General features: G+C 36.0%; 1 protein-coding gene across 2 annotated transcripts in view; it reads left to right on the plus strand.

Moving 5' to 3' along the window:
- CNTN1 (contactin 1) overlaps positions 1–21,351 on the plus strand; it is a 341,046-nt gene that overhangs the window by 191,516 nt on the left and 128,179 nt on the right. For both annotated transcript variants that reach the window (XM_045801266.2, XM_045801267.2), the window contains exons 5-12: positions 3,944–4,076; positions 7,553–7,725; positions 9,422–9,517; positions 11,967–12,173; positions 15,515–15,614; positions 15,769–15,950; positions 20,314–20,438; positions 21,099–21,216. In XM_045801266.2, coding sequence (XP_045657222.1) covers positions 3,944–4,076; positions 7,553–7,725; positions 9,422–9,517; positions 11,967–12,173; positions 15,515–15,614; positions 15,769–15,950; positions 20,314–20,438; positions 21,099–21,216 — 1,134 coding nt within the window. The remainder of the gene's footprint in view (positions 1–3,943; positions 4,077–7,552; positions 7,726–9,421; positions 9,518–11,966; positions 12,174–15,514; positions 15,615–15,768; positions 15,951–20,313; positions 20,439–21,098; positions 21,217–21,351) is intronic.

Consider the following 21,351-nt stretch of genomic DNA (forward strand, 5'->3'; position numbering starts at 1 on the left):
AACAAAAATAGCATGGGGCACTAATATTATCCAGTTTGGTATATAAATTTCAACCCAATTCACCCAAAAAGTATTTAATCTTTACCTATGCCCCTTGAGGTATTGTCTGGCAATAGATATAGTCTCATTATTATTATGTGACATTCTATTATTTTCAATGGAAATTTTCATTGCTGGTATCTTTTGTAGGAAAAATTGAACTTATTTTTAATGCATATGATTAAGATGAAGAAACTACTCAAAACATCCTTAGTCTTCCAAAGGTGACCAACATTTGTCTCAAAAACATATGCCTTAAAATCAAATGATACACTATCAAATGAAATATTTAAGACTATGCATTTAATTAAAATATGCAAATCTACCAATCTAATCTCTACCTTCACATAGATGTATGCGTACGTGTTTGTTGAATTCAAAGGCACTATACAGTACTTTATTTTTTTTTATTTTTTTATTTTTTTTAAAGATTTTATTTATTTATTTGACAGAGATAGAGACAGCCAGCGAGAGAGGGAACACAAGCAGGGAGAGTGGGAGAGGAAGAAGCAGGCTCATAGCGGAGGAGCCTGATGTGGGGCTCGATCCCATAACGCTGGGATCACGCCCTGAGCCGAAGGCAGACGCTTAAACGCTGTGCCACCCAGGCGCCCCACTATACAGTACTTTAAATAATGAAGCCAATTTGGTATGAACATAACTACTTCAGAGTGATAAAAGTAGTTGTTTCAAGAAAGCTTATGAAATTACAAATTGAGAATTTAGTATTATTACAGCCTTTCTAATGGCACTGCCAGAGGGCGCTGTGGAAGCAGATGTTAGACAGCCTGGGACTGGCTATTTCTACATTGGAAATACAATAATGTTAAAGAGGCTTTACCTAATACAACCCTACACCTGTTGAGATAAGGACAAATTTTGTGAAATAGTGTGCAATCACTAATATATCCCTATTATTAATAAGACAGTGATTTAGTTAGTTGCAAGTCTCTCCAATTTGTTGATTATGAAATACAAGTTGGGGATAACCCAAAGGAAAACCCGTAAACTTGAACACCTGAGATTCTCTTGAGAATGTCTCTCACAGAACATAACTTTTTTTAATTTTAGTAAAACCCAGCTTGTCTTTTTTTTTTCTTTAATGAATCATGGTTTTCGTGTTGTGTCTAAAAACTCATCATCAGGTTTTTTATATAAATACAATGTACTCAGAAGATATTTATGAGCTTCAAACTTCTCTAAATAATATTTATTTTTACCCTCTAAATATCTAGTCTACTTAAATTTTTTAAGAATTGAAAAATTCAGCTAAAATTGTCATTGATCGGGGATAGAGTTGCAATAGAAGTCATCTTGTCTTCAAGAAGAGAATCTAAATATATTGATAAAATTGCACTTCTCTGCTTGTCTTTTTAAAATTTTCATGTGAATTGGGAAGAAACAACAGAATCTCCAGATTAGCAGGTGTTACTAAATTGTTCCCATCAGAAAAGCTGTGCAATTGGGAGAGATTCAAGGAAGAGCTTATGAATTGTTCAAATGGGAAGAGAAATGGCATATGATTTTTATCATAGATAAGTACAGGTCATTTCTTTCAGAGATTGAAAAATCTAGAGCCTACATCCAAATGAAAGTCTCTAGTTGTCAGCGATTTGGGATTCATTCTTCATTTCCCCTGGTGTGCGGTTATATCCTAAAAGGCCAAGAAATATTGGGCATCATCAGGAAAATTATTAGAAGTGAAGCAGAAAACATTATATGCATTTTAGGCTTTTACAACTTCAAGAAGGATATGGAACTAGACACTGCTCACAGCAGGACTTTCAAAATCATTAGCAGGAGCTTCTGTGAACACCTCATACTTGTGATCTTATTTAAGGTTGTCTTAGGCCTGTGGGCCCTTCGCGCATCTGTGCCTATTTCTTTCCTTTTCAAATGTTGACTCCATATAGAACAAATGGCTTGGATAAAACAACAGTTAGGAGAAGTCCATTGGTGAAGCTAAATCTCAGTTTCTCTAGTTCCTTTGATTTTGATCCAGCAATTTGCTATCTGAAATAAGATGGTGATAGGGAATGAACTGAGGTCTGTAAATTCTTGAATGATAATTTCAGCAAATTCCAAACAAAAAAATGAGGCATCTCCCTTTGAAATACTTCAGGCAAGTTTAGAAAAATTAATGCTTCATACTAGGAGAAACTAACTTAAGGATTTTATTGATCACTTACATGTACACAAATATGTATTGACACAACACTAATAATACCAGAACAACAAAAGTGAGTAAAACGTGGCCTCCCGCTTTTAGAAGTTTCATGAGTTGATTTATACACACACATATATATACACACACACAAGAAGATATGCATAAGATATACAGAAGATATATAAATCAAATTTTGAAAAGATTGGCAAATTCACAAGAACGTTGACAAAATCAATATTTATTGAATGCTGACTGTAAGCCAGGTTACACTACTGTCTTATGTGCATTGTCTCAAAATAATTCTCACGGTGTCTAATGGGATAGATTTTTATTATTATCCTCATTTTGTAAAGAGTGATATTGAGGCTTGGAGAGTTTAAATAATTTTTTTCAAAGGCACTGTAGACAGTATTGAGGCAAGATTTAAATGATATAATGAAACTGCTCATTGAGGAAAGCTGGAACAAAGTTCTCATCTTTACGGTTGATGTTGGAGCAGACAAAATGTCTCGTGTTTGCCTTAAATTCTCTCTTAAAAAATAATTGGAGGAGTGAACCATAGCTGTGCTCTAGCAGAGACATTTTCATAATCTTATGTAAGAATATCCTCTTTCCTAGCCACACGTCCTAGTATCAATTCATGTGGGGCATATGGCTCTTCGCTCTTCTCTGTAAATGCTGCCACACTGATGTCATATGAGTGATTCTTTTCTCCTCTTCCTGCTGTGAATCATCACTCCTCCCTTCCAGGGAAACAGCTGCTTCCCAACTTGGGTTTGCTTGTGGTGAATTCTGAACCAGTTGGTCAGATCCCAATAATTTGTTTATTGAATGTTCTAGATGTTACTGAGGTACAGGTGCCAGTCACATGTTTAGAAAAAAAATAAACAAACAGGAGACTAATTTCCCCAGAGCTTCTAGAAATTCATCCATTCTCTTATTTAAAAATCATTAAGATGGGGCGCCTGGGTGGCACAGCGGTTAAGCGCCTGCCTTCGGCTCAGGGCGTGATCCCAGCGTTCTGGGATCGAGCCCCACATCAGGCTCCTCCACTATGAGCCTGCTTCTTCCTCTCCCACTCCCCCTGCTTGTATTCCCTCTCTCGCTGGCTATCTCTGTTAAATAAATAAATAAAATCTTTAAAAAAAAAAAATCATTAAGCACCTATTGTGCTCCAGACTGCTTGACAGCTAGCTGGGAGATTATGGACACAGCCACCTGTTCCAAATATTTGCAGTCTCTTGGAACAGACAATCGTATCAAGAATCACAGAAGGTGTGCTAAGTATCATAAGCTGAGGAGTTGTGAGAACACAAATAGGACCAACTAAAGCTAGGAGGGGTGAGAGGTGGCTTCCTGAAGGAATTAACTATGGCTGAGTCATAAAGGACTGTTTGTGTTTTGATAGGATGAGAAAAATGAGATGGTGATTCCAGAAAGGGGAAAAACATGTTGCAAAGGCTTGGGGACATGAAGGCCTGACCTGTTTGAGGGACTATTAAATAGTTAAGCATGACAACACTGGGTGCTTTGGGAGACATAATGAGAGATGGACAGAAAAGAATTTTGAATAAAGCAGGTAATGTTTTCCTCAGGATTATGTAGGCAAATATTTTTGTTTCAAATGGAAATGAAGATTTGATGCTTCTAACATTTTTCTAAAACATTTTTAAATGTATCCAAATTTTCTTTGACTTATAAAGCAGCACAATGTAAAATAATTTCTTTTTCTTGTAGTTTCTGAGGAAGATAAAGGATTTGGACCAATTTTTGAAGAGCAGCCAATCAATACCATTTATCCAGAGGAATCACCAGAAGGAAAAGTTTCACTAAACTGTAGGGCACGAGCCAGCCCTTTCCCAGTTTACAAGTAACGTACCTCACTGCTCTGTTCACAATGGACTGTTAGACTAGATTATAGCTGAGCATCTGTGACCCTGTACTGATAGAGAAAGCTATAATATAAGGTTGTTAACAAAATAGAGGGCTATTAACAAAAATATTGGCATATAAGTTATTAAAACAGAGTTGTTTAATGCCCAAGTTGATAATAAGTTTTCTTAAATATGTACAAATAATCCACTTCCTATTTCCTGCATAGATAATGCTAATGCCATTTGATATTAGCCACTTAAAAATTGTCAAATGGTGATCATGCTATTAAGCATATACAAGGTTATATGAAAATCATGCACATTTAAATATACACATTTGAGGGTAAAATGTTCTTATATGCATCAACCTGGATAACTCATATTTACATATTATAGATAATATTCCTATATCAACTACATTTAGAGAGGCTACATACATAATTCTAGAAAGCACCACTTTTTTTCAGTGGTCTCAGATCTATATTTCAGGCAATGCACCAAATTTCTTAAAATTAGATAATCTATTCCTATTTATGTTATAAAAAATAACTTTGTAAAAGGTAACAATGGGTTTTTCTGCTTTGGATGGTTCAGAAGAGTATACTGACAATTTCTAGTCTGATACAAAGAATAAGATTAAAAAATTAAACAAACCAATGGATTTGAATTTCACCTGTGAAATGGTTCCATGAAGGCAAAGCAAGTGATTGATGGGGAAATTGGGGCTCTAGTGTGTTAATGTCAGCTAACTTAATTGAAGGTTGTCATTCAGCAAGACTGATTTTCATAGTATTTTTTTCTCAATAAAAAACAACTTTCTATTGTTATCAAAAGTTATCAAATTTAATCCTAATCAAACTCATTTTATCTCGAGTTCAAGAGACTCTCATGGATCTCTGGGCTAAATTACAAAATTATTCTTAAAATAAAATATGAATTTAGATACAAAAGCACCATCCCTTTGAAATTATTTTTATTGTTTCAATTTCGTGCATGGGAGTGCAAAATAAGTAGCTATTTCATAAATTATAAGTAACACATTTATTTTGAAAATATTTGGTGGGCTAGACTTGTTTCTACCCTTAAGCCACACATAATGGGAGTTTATATACATAGTTACGGATGTGGAATAGTATAACTAATAGGTCTGTAGAGGAGATCTAATCCAAGCACATAATTTTGTAGGAGAGGAAGCTGAATCTTGAATAAGTAAATTGACTTGCTCCAGAGTTAGTAAATCACAGATCCAGGGCTGAAACACAGGTTTTATGACTTTCAAAGAAACATATAATTTTTTCAGTATGTATCTATCTAGATAGGTTGATAACATCTCAAAAGCTATTTCAGTGATCTCAAAAGCTATTTCAGTGATGCTTATTTGTGACACCTTGTCCTTGACATTCATACGTGGAAACAGCAAATCAGTCTACAGCCTGGAATGGAGGCAGCAAAACAGAAAAGACTTTTCTCAGATAGTGTTCTAGAAATGTGTGCTTCTTGCTGTGTCTCCCTGACCCCTACCCCACAGGCACATTAGGAAGCAAAGTTTTGCATAACTAAAATTTTATACACATTGATTAGCAACTCCCTTTTTCCCCTTCTCTCCAGTCCCTGACAACCACCATTCTATTCTTTGCTTCTATAGTTTGACTATTTTAGATACCTCATATAAGTGCTCTCATATTAAGTGTTCTTATCAACATTTAAAACATAAAATAAGGAGCCAAAGCTTTGCTTGACAACTACATTCACTAACTCCCTCTCATAGGTTGCACCAGCACTGAGTCCCCAGGATGAGTGTGGCCTGCATATCTACACATTAAAGTAGAGACCTGGAAAGGAGAAGTAGATGTTTAATTCTGTTATGAAGGCAGTCTGCATTTGACAGGGGGGAAAAAAAGGCAAAGAATTCAGCTCATGTTGCAGCTTGTCTGATGAAAAAGAACATTTGAAGTTTTAAAAATTCACTTAATATTCAGAACAAGCCATACTAACCTTGGTAATCATGCAATCTGTCATTCACACAGTAGTTTTATATTTATGGCATGTTCTATGATAATTTCTTATTCATGGCAACACCCGGAAAGGTACAGCAGGGAACTTTACCTTCTACTTATCAGCCTTAAAGCTTTCATTATCTTGTTTTGACCCTCAAAATAATAAGAATGCTAATAAAATTGCATTTAAAACTGTCTGAAAGGAGTTACAACAATGGTGTACATTCCTGAAAATAAAGTAAACCAGTAAACTTACCCAAACACAGCAAAACTTAATCATTATATGACATCAAAGGCAGACTCAAATCCACTGAAGAAGAGTTAATGCAATAAACAAAAATTTGGAGTCATTGTAATGGGGAAAAACAACAACAGCAATTGGTATTGCTCAATAGGGAAACCCATCGCCTTGGCGAATGCTAAGCAACTTGACATTGGATTGTTCAAGCAGAGCCAATATTGCCATCAAGTGGGGGGAGGGGGAAGATATACTCATTGGGTTGGAATTTGATAGATTTATGCAAAAGCAGTTTCCTGTTTGCTTTTAAATTACCTCCTACATTATAAATATTAAAACTAAAAATGTTCCAGTAATTTGATTTAATAAAAGATATCCTAAAATCATTAGGCTTTTTTGGGTGAGATTCTAACCCTAATCAGAAGTGTGCAAGGCCATGAACCGTGAGGCCACAGCCCACTATTGGATCATGGCTCTTGCCTATGACACAGCTAAAGACATGAATCATATAACAGAATGAGTATGTATAATGCACAGATGGTCAGCTTAATTGAAAACTATTTTCTACACTTATTCTTCTCATCATCTCACCAAGAAAGTTAGAGTCCTGTTTTTAGCCTATTTATTTATAACACAATCCCTCTAAATACACCTGCAAGAGTATATTGGTGGCTTGGAAACAAAAGATCCAATTGATTTTTACAATTTTCAAATTGTGTGATCGACCTCTAGCGGTCAGAGTGTGACATTTACTGAGTAGAACCCTGATTTCAATGAGTTTTATTGAAAATTTATTTTGATATTTAGAATTGGGTATTGATATTTTGTATTTTACTTTTGTTAGAGTAGTGCTTTTAATATTTTATGCAACACATCTGGATATGCATGAATCTAACTAGAACATAGAAGGTTGTTATTTATAATCTATGTGTATCTGCTAAGAAACCAATTAATGTAGTAAAATTCAAAGAAATATTTGTCCTTTCGAATCCTTCATGAAAAAAGAGAACACAGCTCATGCACCTGAACATTCACCTTTCTGTGCCTGAACTAAATTATAAATCATGAGCCCAGAGGCACACAACTGTATGGTGTGAAAAAATACCACACTGAGTCATCTACTTAATCATCTGATTTCACATGGAGCTGTATCCATGTTCTTAGAATGATATCAGGCCATTATGCTGTTTGCAGGCCTCATGACCTTTGGTATGACATTTGCTTTTCTTTCTCATAGATGGAGAATGAATAATGGGGATATTGATCTGACAAGTGATCGGTACAGTATGGTAGGTGGAAACCTTGTTATCAACAACCCTGACAAACAGAAAGATGCTGGAATATATTACTGCTTAGCATCAAATAACTATGGGATGGTCAGAAGCACAGAAGCAACCCTGAGCTTTGGATGTAAGTAACTGTAACTTTAACAAGGTCAAGTGTGTCTAGGTGAAGTAAAAATTAAATATTATCCTAAGAGTTCAACAAGAAGAAAAATCAAGATGAAAAGAAAATGAGAGAAAAGATCCATAGATGGAGTGGGTCTTATATGATCAGTGGGCCTTAACTGTGTGGAGAAAAAATTTCAAGAGAGCAAAGCGTCATGAGGGATATTGGAAAATAAACTAAGGCCATGTTCTGAGGGATCTTGATTAACTAGCATCAGTGAAAGTGCTAAGCCATGCATTCTCTCTCTCTTTTTCTTTTTCTTTTTTTTTTTTTTATTATGACATTACAGTTGTATTCTCTAAAGCTCAACTCTACTTGACAGAATCTTACTCCATAGTATGTGATTTACATTATTAGGAGTAAATTAAACTAACTAAATTATTTTAACTTTAAATTAAATTAAAATTTCTCCTTATGGAGGCTGTCATAAAAAAATCTTTTCAGAAACCTTGTGCTAAACTTAAAGTTAGAAGCTATTCTACAAGAAGAGTTGTGCATTGAAAGAGGAGTTGGACTAGATGATCTCCAGTATGCGATTTTATAAGTCAGCGCTTAAATCTTTTGCAAAATGGATTATAGGATGAAAATGATGTTTTAAGAGGACCCATGTGGCAGTGATTACCAGCAGGGAGTGAAGAGTCAGATTTCATTAATGTGGTGACAATGGGAATGTAAATAATAAACAATTCTTGAAAATAATAGATTACTTTGCACTGAAGAAAAAAAGGCCCTAAATATTCTTTTAAAGGAAAGTTGAGTCAAAGGGCAAAAACATTCTGCTCTCTTTAAAAATGGAATGGGAGCAAGTAAGACCAATTTCAAGGTTGGGAGGAAGCACTGAAATGACGGCTTCACATGCAGAGGTTATAATGACATTAAGTTATTGTGGAAATGTCAACTAAGTAGTTGAAGATAGGGCTGGCATTCAAGTGAAGCATCAAGATTAGAGATGTAGATCTGAAGGGCTCTCTGCAAAAAGGTAACAATTAGGATGATGACATTTCAGAGGTATAAATATATTGAGAGAAGTAAAAATATGATTTTATAATTTAGTACTGATGACAGAGAAGAAATAGGCGATGAGGCAGGGTTGAAAGAGAATGAGCACAAGTAAAACAAATGAAGAATCAAATAGTAGAGTATCATGAAGCCTCCGAATTTGAAAATGGGAAAAAATTGGTGACCTTCACATCACCTCAGCTAGGATCCTACTTTTCATCCTTAGTCCTTCACCCATTGGAGTCCTCCCTCAGGAAGAGAAATGTACTTTTCAAATGAGTCTGTTCCTCCAACTCACTTCTCTTTACTTCTTTGGTAGATTCCTGGTTTTACCTGAGTCCATTGTATTTCCATATACCCTTGCTTAGATTCTTCCTAAACCTGAAGCAAAAGTTGAGGATATTGTGATTTTTAGCGTTGTCAGAATACTTATGCAGACTGCTACCAACAAGCATCTGCTGGCGTTTACCACGGAAGTCTTAAGAGTATATGCAAATGCCAGCATGTAAAAATAGAGAATTGACTTCCATAGGCTCCACCAAATCAACTGAGAAGTATCATATCCAAAAGTAAGTTAGGAGAGGAAAGATAAACTTTAATGAAAATCTCTTTCTATTGACTAGAGAGTGAATGTTTTCCTTTTTGCTTTCATAATTAGATCTTGACCCTTTCCCACCTGAGGAGCGTCCTGAGGTCCGGGTGAAAGAAGGGAAGGGAATGGTGCTTCTCTGTGATCCTCCATACCATTTTCCAGGTAAATTTAAAGTTCCTCTGTGACTATCAGCGTCTATTCAATGAATGGCTATGTTTTAATTTTCTTAACAATAATGGTTCATTTATGATTAAATAAGACTCAATATTTGCCTAACCTTGTAATGCATTGCTTATGAATGGTTAGAGACACTTCCAGCCTCTTTAGTCACTTGGCCCTAATTCCAAAGATCTGTAATCATTTTGGTTTATAAACAACATATATGTTAGATTATATCCTCATTAACATTCCTGTTACACAGGAGAAAATATGATAGATTTTTTACAAATTATTTTTAAAATAGAGCAGTGCCAAGGAGTGATATATAGTCTGTCATTTCATTAAAAATATTACATCTACAATATTCCGTGAATTGTATAAATTCTAGAAAGGGATGAAGACATAATTAATTATTAATCTCTTTAGGGGCATCTAGCTGTGACAATAATCATCCAGGGGTGCCTGGGTGGCTCAGTCGTTAAGTGTCTGCCTTCGGCTCAGGGCCTGATCCCAGGGTCCTGGGATTGAGCCCTGCATCGGGCTCCTTGCTCCTCTGGGAGCCTGCTTCTTCCTCTCCCACTCCCCCTGCTTGTGTTCCCTCTCTCACTGGCGGTCTCTCTCTGTCAAATAAATAAATAAAATCTTAAAAAAAAAATCATCCAACTTAGAAAGGTGTTAAATTAAGTGTCATCTGTAACAAGATTCAACCTTTGAATACGTGTTTTCTGTTATTTGATATAGCTAAAATAAAGGCCACCAGAGTGTTAATTAAAAGATAAACACTTTATATACTTTGCTTAATTTTCACTTATTTATCAAATATCTTCTTGAAATAATATGTAAATACTACTTTTCACAATGAAAAAATGTTTTACATTCTTAGAGTTCAAATACTATATCATAAATTTGACTTTAAAGACCCCATAAAGAACAGGCTGTTATATATCATTTTGTGTGGAATACACTGATGATATATATAGAGAGAGAGGTGAACAAATGTAAATATATAATGCATATCCTAAAATATATGTTATATGTCTATAATTATATGTGCACATCTATATGTATTCTATTCCAATTCTATGTATATAAATTCTGGTTGTTTATATCGAATGTCAGTAATTTTCTCTCTAATAAAACAGGAGAAAGACTATTAAATGGTAAATATAGGAGGAACATAGAATTCAAAATATTGTAACAACATTTCAATGAGAGAATAGTCTTTCTTTGAAGAACTATGGGGGAAAAAATTCCCTCATCTCCGTAGTATTTCACACAAAGTAAATGATCATAAATAGCCAATGACTACATTTGACTACATTCAGCACTGGATGGGCTTCATTTCATTGCTTATTCATTCAACAAATCTCTTGTGAGCACTTGTTACACAATTTTGTGTGCCAAGCACTATTTATGCCACAAGAATACCTTGGTGGGTGAAACATGAAAATCCACCTGCCGTCAGAGATTTGCTACTAGCAGAGACCGCCAATATACAAGATACATATTTAGCAGGTATAGCATGCCTAGATATTGGTGGGTAAGCACTAGGAAGAAAAGTTTATGCAGGCAAGGGGAAAGAGTAAGTGTTAAAGTGATGGCTGAACTTTTATAAGGGACAATGCTGTGAAGAAAACTTTGACTAAAGGCCTGAGGGCCATGAGGAAGCTAGCAATGCAGATGTGTGAGGGAAGGACATGCCATGCAATGCAACAAAGGCATGAGACAGAACTATGGACGAAGACCAAGGAAGCCAGACTGGCTGGAATAGAGTGCATGAGATAGAAGGTAATAGGAAATGAATTTGGAGACATACAAAAGCTATATCACACAGGACCTTATAATTCATAGTAATTGCACTGACTTTAACTTGAACGAGATTTCCTTTGGAGGGGTTTGACAAGAGGAGTCACGTGCCATTGCTTAAGTTATGGAAAGATGAGTCTGGCTACAGTTTTGAGAAAAGACTTAGGGGAAATTAATTTCTAAATGTGTAATTCAAAATAGGAATACAAAAGGAAAAAGATATAAAGACACAGTGTGGCTAGCAATCTTCATTTTATTTTTAAAATGCAGTAAGGAAGATGGGTCATGAGTTTTGGAATCATCAGACCTAGGTTAAAAATCCCAATTCTACTTACCGGTCATGAAATTCTAAGCAAGACATTTAACCGCTCTGAGTTTCATTTAGCCCATCAATGAAATAGAAGTTAGAATATTAATAGGCCACAAAATAATTGAGAGAGAAAGATAAATAAAGTTGCTTAGCACCATGCTTATATTCACTCAAAATATGGTAGCTTTTGGAAAATTCGCACTATTTGTCTTGGCCTACTTCCAACATTTGTTCTACAATAGCCTAGATTAGATTATGTCCTAGCTTGTTCCTAGAAAATAAAATTTTTGCTCTTGGAGAAGAATTTAATATTTAGAAGACAATATTTCCTTCCAGATGATCTTAGCTACCGCTGGCTTCTAAATGAATTTCCTGTATTTATCACAATGGATAAACGAAGATTTGTGTCTCAGACAAATGGAAATCTCTACATTGCAAATGTCGAGGCATCAGACAAAGGCAACTATTCCTGCTTTGTATCCAGCCCTTCTATTACAAAGAGTGTGTTCAGCAAATTTATCCCTCTCATTCCACTACCTGAACGTAAGTATTTTATTTGTTACACCCTGTTTTTGCAGGTTTTCTGCTTATGGAGCACTTGCAGTGATGAGAAGAAATATCCAGTGGGAAGACTAGCTGGCTACTCGGTCAGGGCAAACAGAAGATACACACTTTGAAAGTCTTGGTCATTCCTTAGTTTTTCCAATGGAGATTTATATGATAAAAGTGCCCTAAGATGGTTGAGTTTGGACTGGTTTCCTCTAGTTCAGAGAATGTAGAGGGTACTGATTTATTAGCAAAATATCCATATATGATTTCTAGTGGGAATCCCCGGCCACTAGAAACACAGAAAAAAATCTGCTTTTTTTCACGTCCAAAGTAACTTCATAGAAGAGAACGAATGATTAGATCAAAACAAATGATAGTGATTCCAGAATTAGGGGAAAAAATGCAGTCATATTATTTTGTTATTTCTAAGAAACTATTTATATGAAGCAAATAAGTATATAAATTGCCTTTCTACTATAAGTAAGTAGCATAGGTGCCATATTTGTTTTTGTATTTCATAATATTCTTTTATTTGTACATTTAGATGTTTTGTTTAATTTATTATTATCATTATTATTATATTTTTATTATTATATTCAATTAGCCAACATATAGTACATCATATTTGATGGCCACTGACAGACCTGAATGGCTTTTCCAAGAATCCAATTGAACTACATGCTTTTTTTAATGCATTCTCTTCCTAAGAGAATCAGATTTCAATATATTTGCTTACTTCACATTGTTTTTATCACAGTCGTGCTGTTACCACTCATATCAGTGAGTTCAGGCTTCTGAAGAAATGCTTGGTTTTGTTGTTCACAGACTTAGGTTTGGTTCCTGCCTCTATTACAATGGGGAAAATGTCATCATAGCACTGATTCCACTTTTCCTACTCTCTTCAATTGTGTTCATGTGCTTGGAATTCAATAAATATTTTTTGACTTTTGGCTCTTTTTTCTTTCCACAACCTTGGAAGATGCTCTCATCCACTACTTTATAGAATTACAAGGAGCCACAAACTGAGCGCTTCAGAGGGGGTGGGGGACTGGGCTAGGCCGGTGATGGGTAGTAAGGAGGGCACATATTGCGTGGTGCACTGGGTGTTATACGCAAGTAATGGATCATGGAACACTACATCAAAAACTAAGGACATACTGTATGGTGACTAACATAACAATAAAAAATTATTACATTAAAAAAAGAATTACAAGGAGCCATCACGTAAAAACTTCCTTAAGTTTCTTTCTTACCCTACCCCAGAAATTCATGTCTTCTATTTATTTCTTACTGTTGTCTCTGTGGAAGAAGTGTTTCTCCTCCTGTTCTAACTAATCGCTCTAGTTGCACTGGTTCCTTTACCATTTGATTCATTTAGGGACTTAACCTATATCACTTATTTTCTGCTTTTTTTCTGAATCTTTAAACTCTCCTCTGTACTTTCCCTCTATGTATTCTTTTCTATTCAATGCAAACAATCTTGAGGACTTCTTATTTGCTAAATTCAAAGGACAATCTTCAGTTCTGATTCTGTATGAACTTTGACACTGTTCATCTCCTATGCCTCTCTTGGACGCTTCTTTCTTTTCCTAATTTTCCCAACTCCTGACTTTCCCTTATCTCCCACCTGCCTCAGTATCCTTCCCTACATCTTCCTCCTTATATTTCTCTCTATCCTTTTTCTGGATATTCTCACTAATTTATACTTTCAACAGCATTGCTATGGAGATGACTCCATATACTTATCTCCAAAACTTATCCCTTTGTTTAGGACTTAATTATATTTACCTCCTGGACTTGTCATACAGAAGTTTCTCGGGAATGTTAAGCTCAAAATGTTCCAGACACATCTGTCATCTCATCTCATCTCTAAAAACTTCTGGTGTTCTTTGTCTCATTTGGTGATACCGTCATATTTCTAACTTGGGATAACATTTTTAATCATCAACTCCTCTCCTCCCCTCATTCTCCAGACAGCTAATCCAATGGTCCCATTAGTGTAAGCACTTGGGAAGCTTGCAGAAATTTGGAATCCAGAAATAGTGATTCAGCAGGTCTGGGATGTGACCTAGGAATTTATAGGTTCAGCAAGCATCCCAGGTGATTCTGATGAATTGGATCTTTGATCTACACCTTAAGAAAACATTGACCCAAAGGGCAGTCTTGCTGATTCTGCCTCTCAAAGACAACTTGGATCAGTTCTTTCCTTTTGTTCCCACTGCTCAAGCTCCCACCTGTTTTGCATGAAGTAATGAAGTAACTTCCAACAAGGTTTTCTACTTAAACCAAAGGTGATATTCATGTTACTTCTCTTACCAAAACCCACCAGTAGCTACCTACTGGGATAATTAGCCTCAAAATGTTTAATGACACAGTTTCAAGCCTTCTAGATAATAAGTTCAAGCTCATCTTCAACTACATATTCTCTGACATCACTTGAATTCCTAGACTTAAAAAAAATCCCCTTCATATTCCTGGAGCTTTGTCATAACATACTGTTTCCTCAGCCTGAACTGGTCTGATAAATTCACATGCTCTTCTTGCCTGAAATTCCCATATACCCTGCATATTCAGCAGTCCTCCTTAGCTGCCACCCTTTCAGACCATTTATTTTCATTTTGGCTTGTATTTTAGGGCATGGCATATCTCCTTGTCTCTCAGCTATCATACAGTATAAAGTATATATTCACGTTGTAATTGTAAACAATGTATTTCACCTTTCTGAGCCTGTTTCTTGCCCTATAAGATTAAAAGAATAATATACCTTGCAATAGAGATGTGCTCAATAAATTCAATAAAATAACTGTAGTAATGAGCCCAGTAATATCTAATAAACACTCTTCTTTCCCTCTCTCCTTTTCTCTTTTCAACTCGTTTCACTTTTGCGTTTGTCTCCATATGCACATCTTTCTTCTATTCTCTCTCTTTTCTTGCCTGTTCTCTTTCTTTTCCACTCTCCTCTCTTCCTTTGTTTCTTCTCCCTCATTTGCTTTCTTGTTTCTCTTCCTTCCCGAGTCCCATGTATCACCTGGCACAATGTTTTATACGTTTGATGCTCTCTAAAGACAGCTTTGATTTTTTTTGTGAATTGAATCTAATGATTACATAGCTGTCAGAATGAGCCAATATGATTGGAAATGCTTAATGAAATTTATGCTATATACATACTGTGCATAAACAAATAAATCTGTGCATTGTGTTATGATCAGATATTTTCCAGTACTTGTATAGAAAAATGCTTTGCATATTGAAGTAATTCCATAAAAGTCACAATATTAAAAAATACTCTATTTATTCTGCCTAATAATGGATGGTTGTATTTTTCTTAATATTAGGAACAACAAAACCATATCCTGCTGATATCGTAGTTCAGTTCAAGGACATATATGCGCTCATGGGCCAAAATGTGACATTAGAGTGTTTTGCACTTGGCAAGTAAGTATGCTTATGTTTTTTATTAATATATGTAGAAATATATTAATTTTTGTACCATTTTAGGAAATAAATGATGTAATTCTTTAGCTATGTACTAACAAAGTAATTGACTTTGAAGTGTGGAACCTAAGCTTTTGTTATTTCCTATTTAAAGTCCTGTTCCTGATATCCGATGGCGGAAGGTCCTAGAACCAATGCCAAGTACTGCTGAGATCAGCACCTCTGGGGCTGTCCTCAAGATCTTCAATATTCAGCTAGAAGATGAAGGCACATATGAATGTGAGGCTGAGAACAATAGAGGAAAGGATAAACACCAGGCAAGAATTTATGTTCAAGGTAGACATGTTATTTCCATTTTTTTAAATAAATTGCCTCAATATCTTACTTATAGCCATTTCCATACTTGAAAAGTAAGTATATAATGAATAATAGTTTAGAAACAGTGACGTATATTACATTATGCAAGAAGAGAAAATATTTATCTTATGTCTAATTAAGTCTCAAATATGACTTACAGGAGTTATGAACTTATACTATTACCATCATACTAACATCAATGGATTGGTAGTAGTATCCTTGATAATTTTCAGAAAACGCAAAGTAACTCGTATATTCCCTTCATTCTTCTTTTTTTCCAATACCTTTTTATTTGTAGAAGAAACTATGCATTATGACTTGGTCCAAGCCACTGGCTTGCAAACTTGTATATGCTTCAAAATCACCTGGAGGGCTTGTTAAAACACAGATAGCTGGTTCCCAGAGTTTCTGAGTTACAAGTTCTATTTAGGGCCCAAGATTTGTATTTTTAACAAGGTCCTAGGAATGCTACCAGACTAGGAACCAAAATTTGAGAACCACTGCTCGAAGGAAACATTTTTTTTTTTTTTTGGACACAATTTTCTTGGCACAAGTGTTTGATTGAGACACATTGAAATAAACATATATAGGAGGATAGAATTTTTTTTCAGGGAACACTTGAAACTTTTCAGACTGAAATCAGTTCTATAATGTTCCACAATATAAAACTTACAGGTCACAACCAAGTAAATGTCTCAGGCTTCAATAAGACCATTCATTTAAAGATAAGCATACATTGAGTGTCTACTCAGAGGCACACACTATGACAGGAACAAGGAGAAGTAGATAGAGACATACTCTCTTGTCCTTGAGGTATTCATACTGTATTCATACTCTATTCAAAACTTCCAAATATATACAAGTATGCACAGACAAATGAACATACACTTCTACACACATGCATATGCACACACACAAACATACATAATTATAAAGAAAATTATGAGAGTGCACTATGGAAATTTACACAGGATATTGCTGAAGTGCCTGGTGAGGGGTACCTTAGCCACGCTGGGAAGATGAATGATAGGAAAAACTGGAGATATTCTTAGCCAAACTGGAATACCAGAATGAGGAGACGGCTTATGGCCCCTACCCAGAGCCCAGGCTGCTGTCTCTACAGGGATGAAGTAAGTGCTCCAGGGGCCTAGCAGATGCATCCTCACCACCATCATCTCATAGAATCCAGCAGGATTAGGCTGATTTTGCCTTCACCCTGTTTGTTTCTTTTGGCATGAAAGCCACAGCCTCTAGTCCTCCCTTATCGCCTGAACTTTAACACCCACACAGTTCGGCACGTGTCCTGCTCCATCCCCATCTCCTGCCCATCCCCAACTTCTGAAACCTTTGCACTGTGCTTTCTATAACCCACAGTCTGCTATCGTCACAATCCCCTATATTCTCAACTTCTACGTAACTGCTACTCTGAACTTCTCACCCTAACTAGAACGTGGTTCTCCCTTAAAGACACTGCTTCCTCTCAAGCAGTGGCTAATTTTTCTTTCACAGCTCTCATCCCCTTTGACTTGTAATATAACTGCTCTTCTTGCTCCTTACATCATTTCTAGACTATCTTCCTTTTTTCCTTTAAACATCCAGTTAACAGTCTATCTGGACAACGCCCCTTGTTTAAAGTTTTTACTCTTGGCAGGTCTTACAAACTAGAACACTACTCTTGGCATTCTTAGTGACATCAAAATCAACTTAGTCTAGGACTATTTTTTTAGTAGTTTTGCCTCTCAGGTCTATGGAACTCCTCTTCTCTGATGACCTTTTTTCAGTCTACCTCAGCAGCCCACTCCCACAGTCACACTTTAGACCTCATTGTTACCAAAAAGTATAATCCCTTTAGAATTTCAATCTCACACATTTCTTTCACTACCCACTAGCTCCTATCTTTCCAGTTCATTCTCTCTAATACCCTGCAACTCTACCAGGATCTATGATCAATTAATCTAACAATGGTTTAACTCTCTTTCACATCCCTAAATCTGTGGTCAGTCATTATTATTCCCCTGACCACCCTCCCAGTGCACTCACCACTCTCTACCATGCTTTACTACCTTTATAAAAGGCTAACCCTGGAAAAATCTAGCTCTCTGCCTAGCAGTGCCTGAACCCAGGAACTTAAGTATGACTTGAGAGAAACACTAGTATGCTGATCACTTCATTTTAAATTAGTGATCACTAACTTCAGGTGGGTCCTTAGTGTTGCCTGGTAATTGTACTACATTTCCCAAGGTCCACTTAGGTCCACGTATCCCACTCTCTTAGATGATCTTCTCATGTTTTCACAATTTCCTTAACACCTCCTCCTCCAACCTTATGCTAAGCTGATAACTTGCCTTCTTCTTTGACAGAGATAATGAAAGATCAAATTAGAACTTCCACAAACTCCCACCTCACATCTAACCAGTACTGGCATCTTTACCCCTATCTCTTATTGCTATGGATTCAGCTGTTGTCTGAAGCCAACACCTCCACTATGTGTTTGATTTTACCCTCCTACTTCCTTAAGGCTGTTGTTCCCGCAATTCCCTCTCCCTACAGCAAAAGCAATCTTTTTTCTTCACTGGATCATTCCCATCAGTGTATAGTGGCTCTTGTTCTTCCTTCTTAACTCTGGCTACTGCTCCATTTCCCTTCTTTTTGTCTCTCCTAAAAGGTAATACAAATATTAACAGACTCGTCTATACTTTCTAAAAATGTTGTTTTCAATTTTTCTTCTTTTTTAGATGCACTCTTACTTAATAATTTTCATCCCCACTTCTCTGCTGGAATCTTTCTTTTCATGACCACCAATAACATCATGTTGCTGGAGTGGATGGCCACTTCTGAGCTGTATCTTACTTGATCCAACAGCAGCAGTCACCACCATGGACCCTGCCCTCCTCCACCATTCACCCTCTGTGCTTGGTATCTGGAAACTACAGTTTGCTAACATCCTTGTACACCACTTGCATTCTCCTCCTCACTCCTTGTCCTTTGAACATGAGAGCAATCAGGATTTGTCTCTGAAAGTCTTTTCGATTTCATTCATAACCTTCAAGATTTCATTGATCATCAAGGCTTTAATTAGGCTCTACACCCTGAAAATTCTGACCCAGACACCTCCCCTGAACTCCAGACTTGTGTATTCAGTACACCAACAAAATTCACTTGATACATATCAAGTACGCATGGATGGCCTCCTTAAGTGAGGAAAATTCTGGTTAGACTCTTACATTTGTTAAATAAAGCTGTAACTTCACCAGGTTCCTATAGCTTACAGATCTGTTTTTATTCATACATATTAAGAAAACTGCATTCCAGGTTCTTAGCAGAGTGCTAAACTGTCTAATATCTAATCTATCAATTAACATAACATTCTTATCAATATTTAATTTTATAACTACATGTTATAAAAATGTAATGATAAGTGAAAATATACTAAATCAGATTATAGTACTATAAATATATATATATATATACATATAACATTGATGGGGTTCCGTGAGATCATAAAATTGTTTTATGTTGTTTTTTATTTATATGCATTAAATACTTTCTATAAGTTATGTATATTATTTTGTCATAAAATGTATGCATCAAAATTTTCTTTTTCAAAGAAAATAAAATACTCCCTCCACTCAGGATTCTCTCCTCCTACCTCCTTCTTTACTTTATATTAACTTGTTGCTTACATTTCTTTAAACTACTTAACTTAATCAAAAAGATTATCACATTGTTCATTTGCTTACTCTCCAGAAAGGTATTTTCTTTTGGGAAATACCTAACATTTTTCTTTAGGTACCAGAAGATCAGGTCATCGATTTCACTCAAGCATAGGTTTCAGCAATTGTAGCTACTGTATAATCAAGCCTTTTTTCTAATCCTACAGTAAGATGTGGCAATGGTGGCTAGCTGAAAGTTACATTGAAAGGAGGATACCTGAGGGAGTGGAAAAAAATATGATTCTTCATTCTAAAAGGGGAGACATAATGTCACGGTCAATGAAGACATCATTCTATAAAATCTTAATTATCATTTTGGAAGATTTGTTATAAGAAAAAGATCAATTACTTTAGTGTTATTCATGAATTAGCTCTCTAACAAAACATGGTTCACAAAGAAACATAATTATGAATTGAGTTATAGTTACTTCATATTGAGACAGTGTAGGATAAAGTCTACCTGCAGACCTATGGAAATACAATTTCAAAGGATCTAACGCTGATTTTATGGCATATATGGTATCTGGTGTATTCTCCAGAAGGTCAACTAAATGTAATATTTGTATTCTTGAGATTATTATGAGTGTTGAGATTTGCGTTTGACATTTACAACGTTCTTTACTTTTCAGCATTTCCCGAGTGGGTAGAACACATCAATGACACAGAAGTGGATATAGGAAGTGATCTCTACTGGCCTTGTGTGGCCACAGGGAAGCCCATCCCGACAATCCGATGGCTGAAAAATGGATATGCGGTATGTATGTTCCGTTGTTTTGCAGTTCTGGAGTCCATGTTCAGGCAACATTTCCAGTGGTCCTGGGATAAATTTAGCAAGAGAGTCAACAGAGTAAGGGTATTTGGGCCCTGAAATAAAAAAGTCTTCTAAAAAAGGGCAAACAAGAAAGTGAGCATAAAGTATCTTCTTTCATCTTAATCAACTTTCTGCAATCTTATGTCTACCTTCTTTCTCTTTCTCTCTCCTTATTTTTCCCTTTGTTCCACATTTTACCCTTCTTCCTATTCATCCATCTCTACTACCTGATATTGTCCTCTTTTTTTTGCCACTGTTTCCCTGACCCCACAGAAACAGAGGTAAGAGGGAAGGTTCTACCTTTAGCCCTGGGGACAAGTAGCAGCAGTGGGGCCTTTCTCCACCTTCCCTCTTTAATCTCCCAGCTGGGCCACGAGGGAAAAAGTGGACTCTCAGCTCTGTAGGATGAATAGAACAAGAGCCACTGGGCATGGTAAGTGGGTTTTGCTTTCCCATGCCATGAAAAGCTTACCCCATTTGTCTTACTTAACAGTGGGGGCAAAATAATGTATCTAAATGAAAAGTCGAACAAGCCCAAACCTAAATAAAACATGTATATTAAAGTTTATCAAGGAAATGTATTTTACTTTGTGTTCTTTTCAGTATCATAAAGGGGAATTGAGACTGTATGATGTGACTTTTGAAAATGCTGGCATGTACCAGTGCATAGCTGAAAACACACATGGAGCCATTTATGCAAATGCGGAGTTGAAGATCTTGGGTCAGTATCATTTCTAGTTTCTGTTAATGTTCAGCAAGAAAGCAGTGCACTCAACAATGGTCATAGGATTTCTGTAGATCATATTTTATTATTTCTTGAATTGCTAAAGTTAAAAACTTTCAAAATGGCGTTTGG

This window comes from Ursus americanus, chromosome 25 (assembly GCF_024610735.1).
Source record: "Ursus americanus isolate L20-20 chromosome 25, mUrsAme1.1.p, whole genome shotgun sequence".
Taxonomy (NCBI): Eukaryota; Metazoa; Chordata; class Mammalia; order Carnivora; family Ursidae; genus Ursus; species Ursus americanus.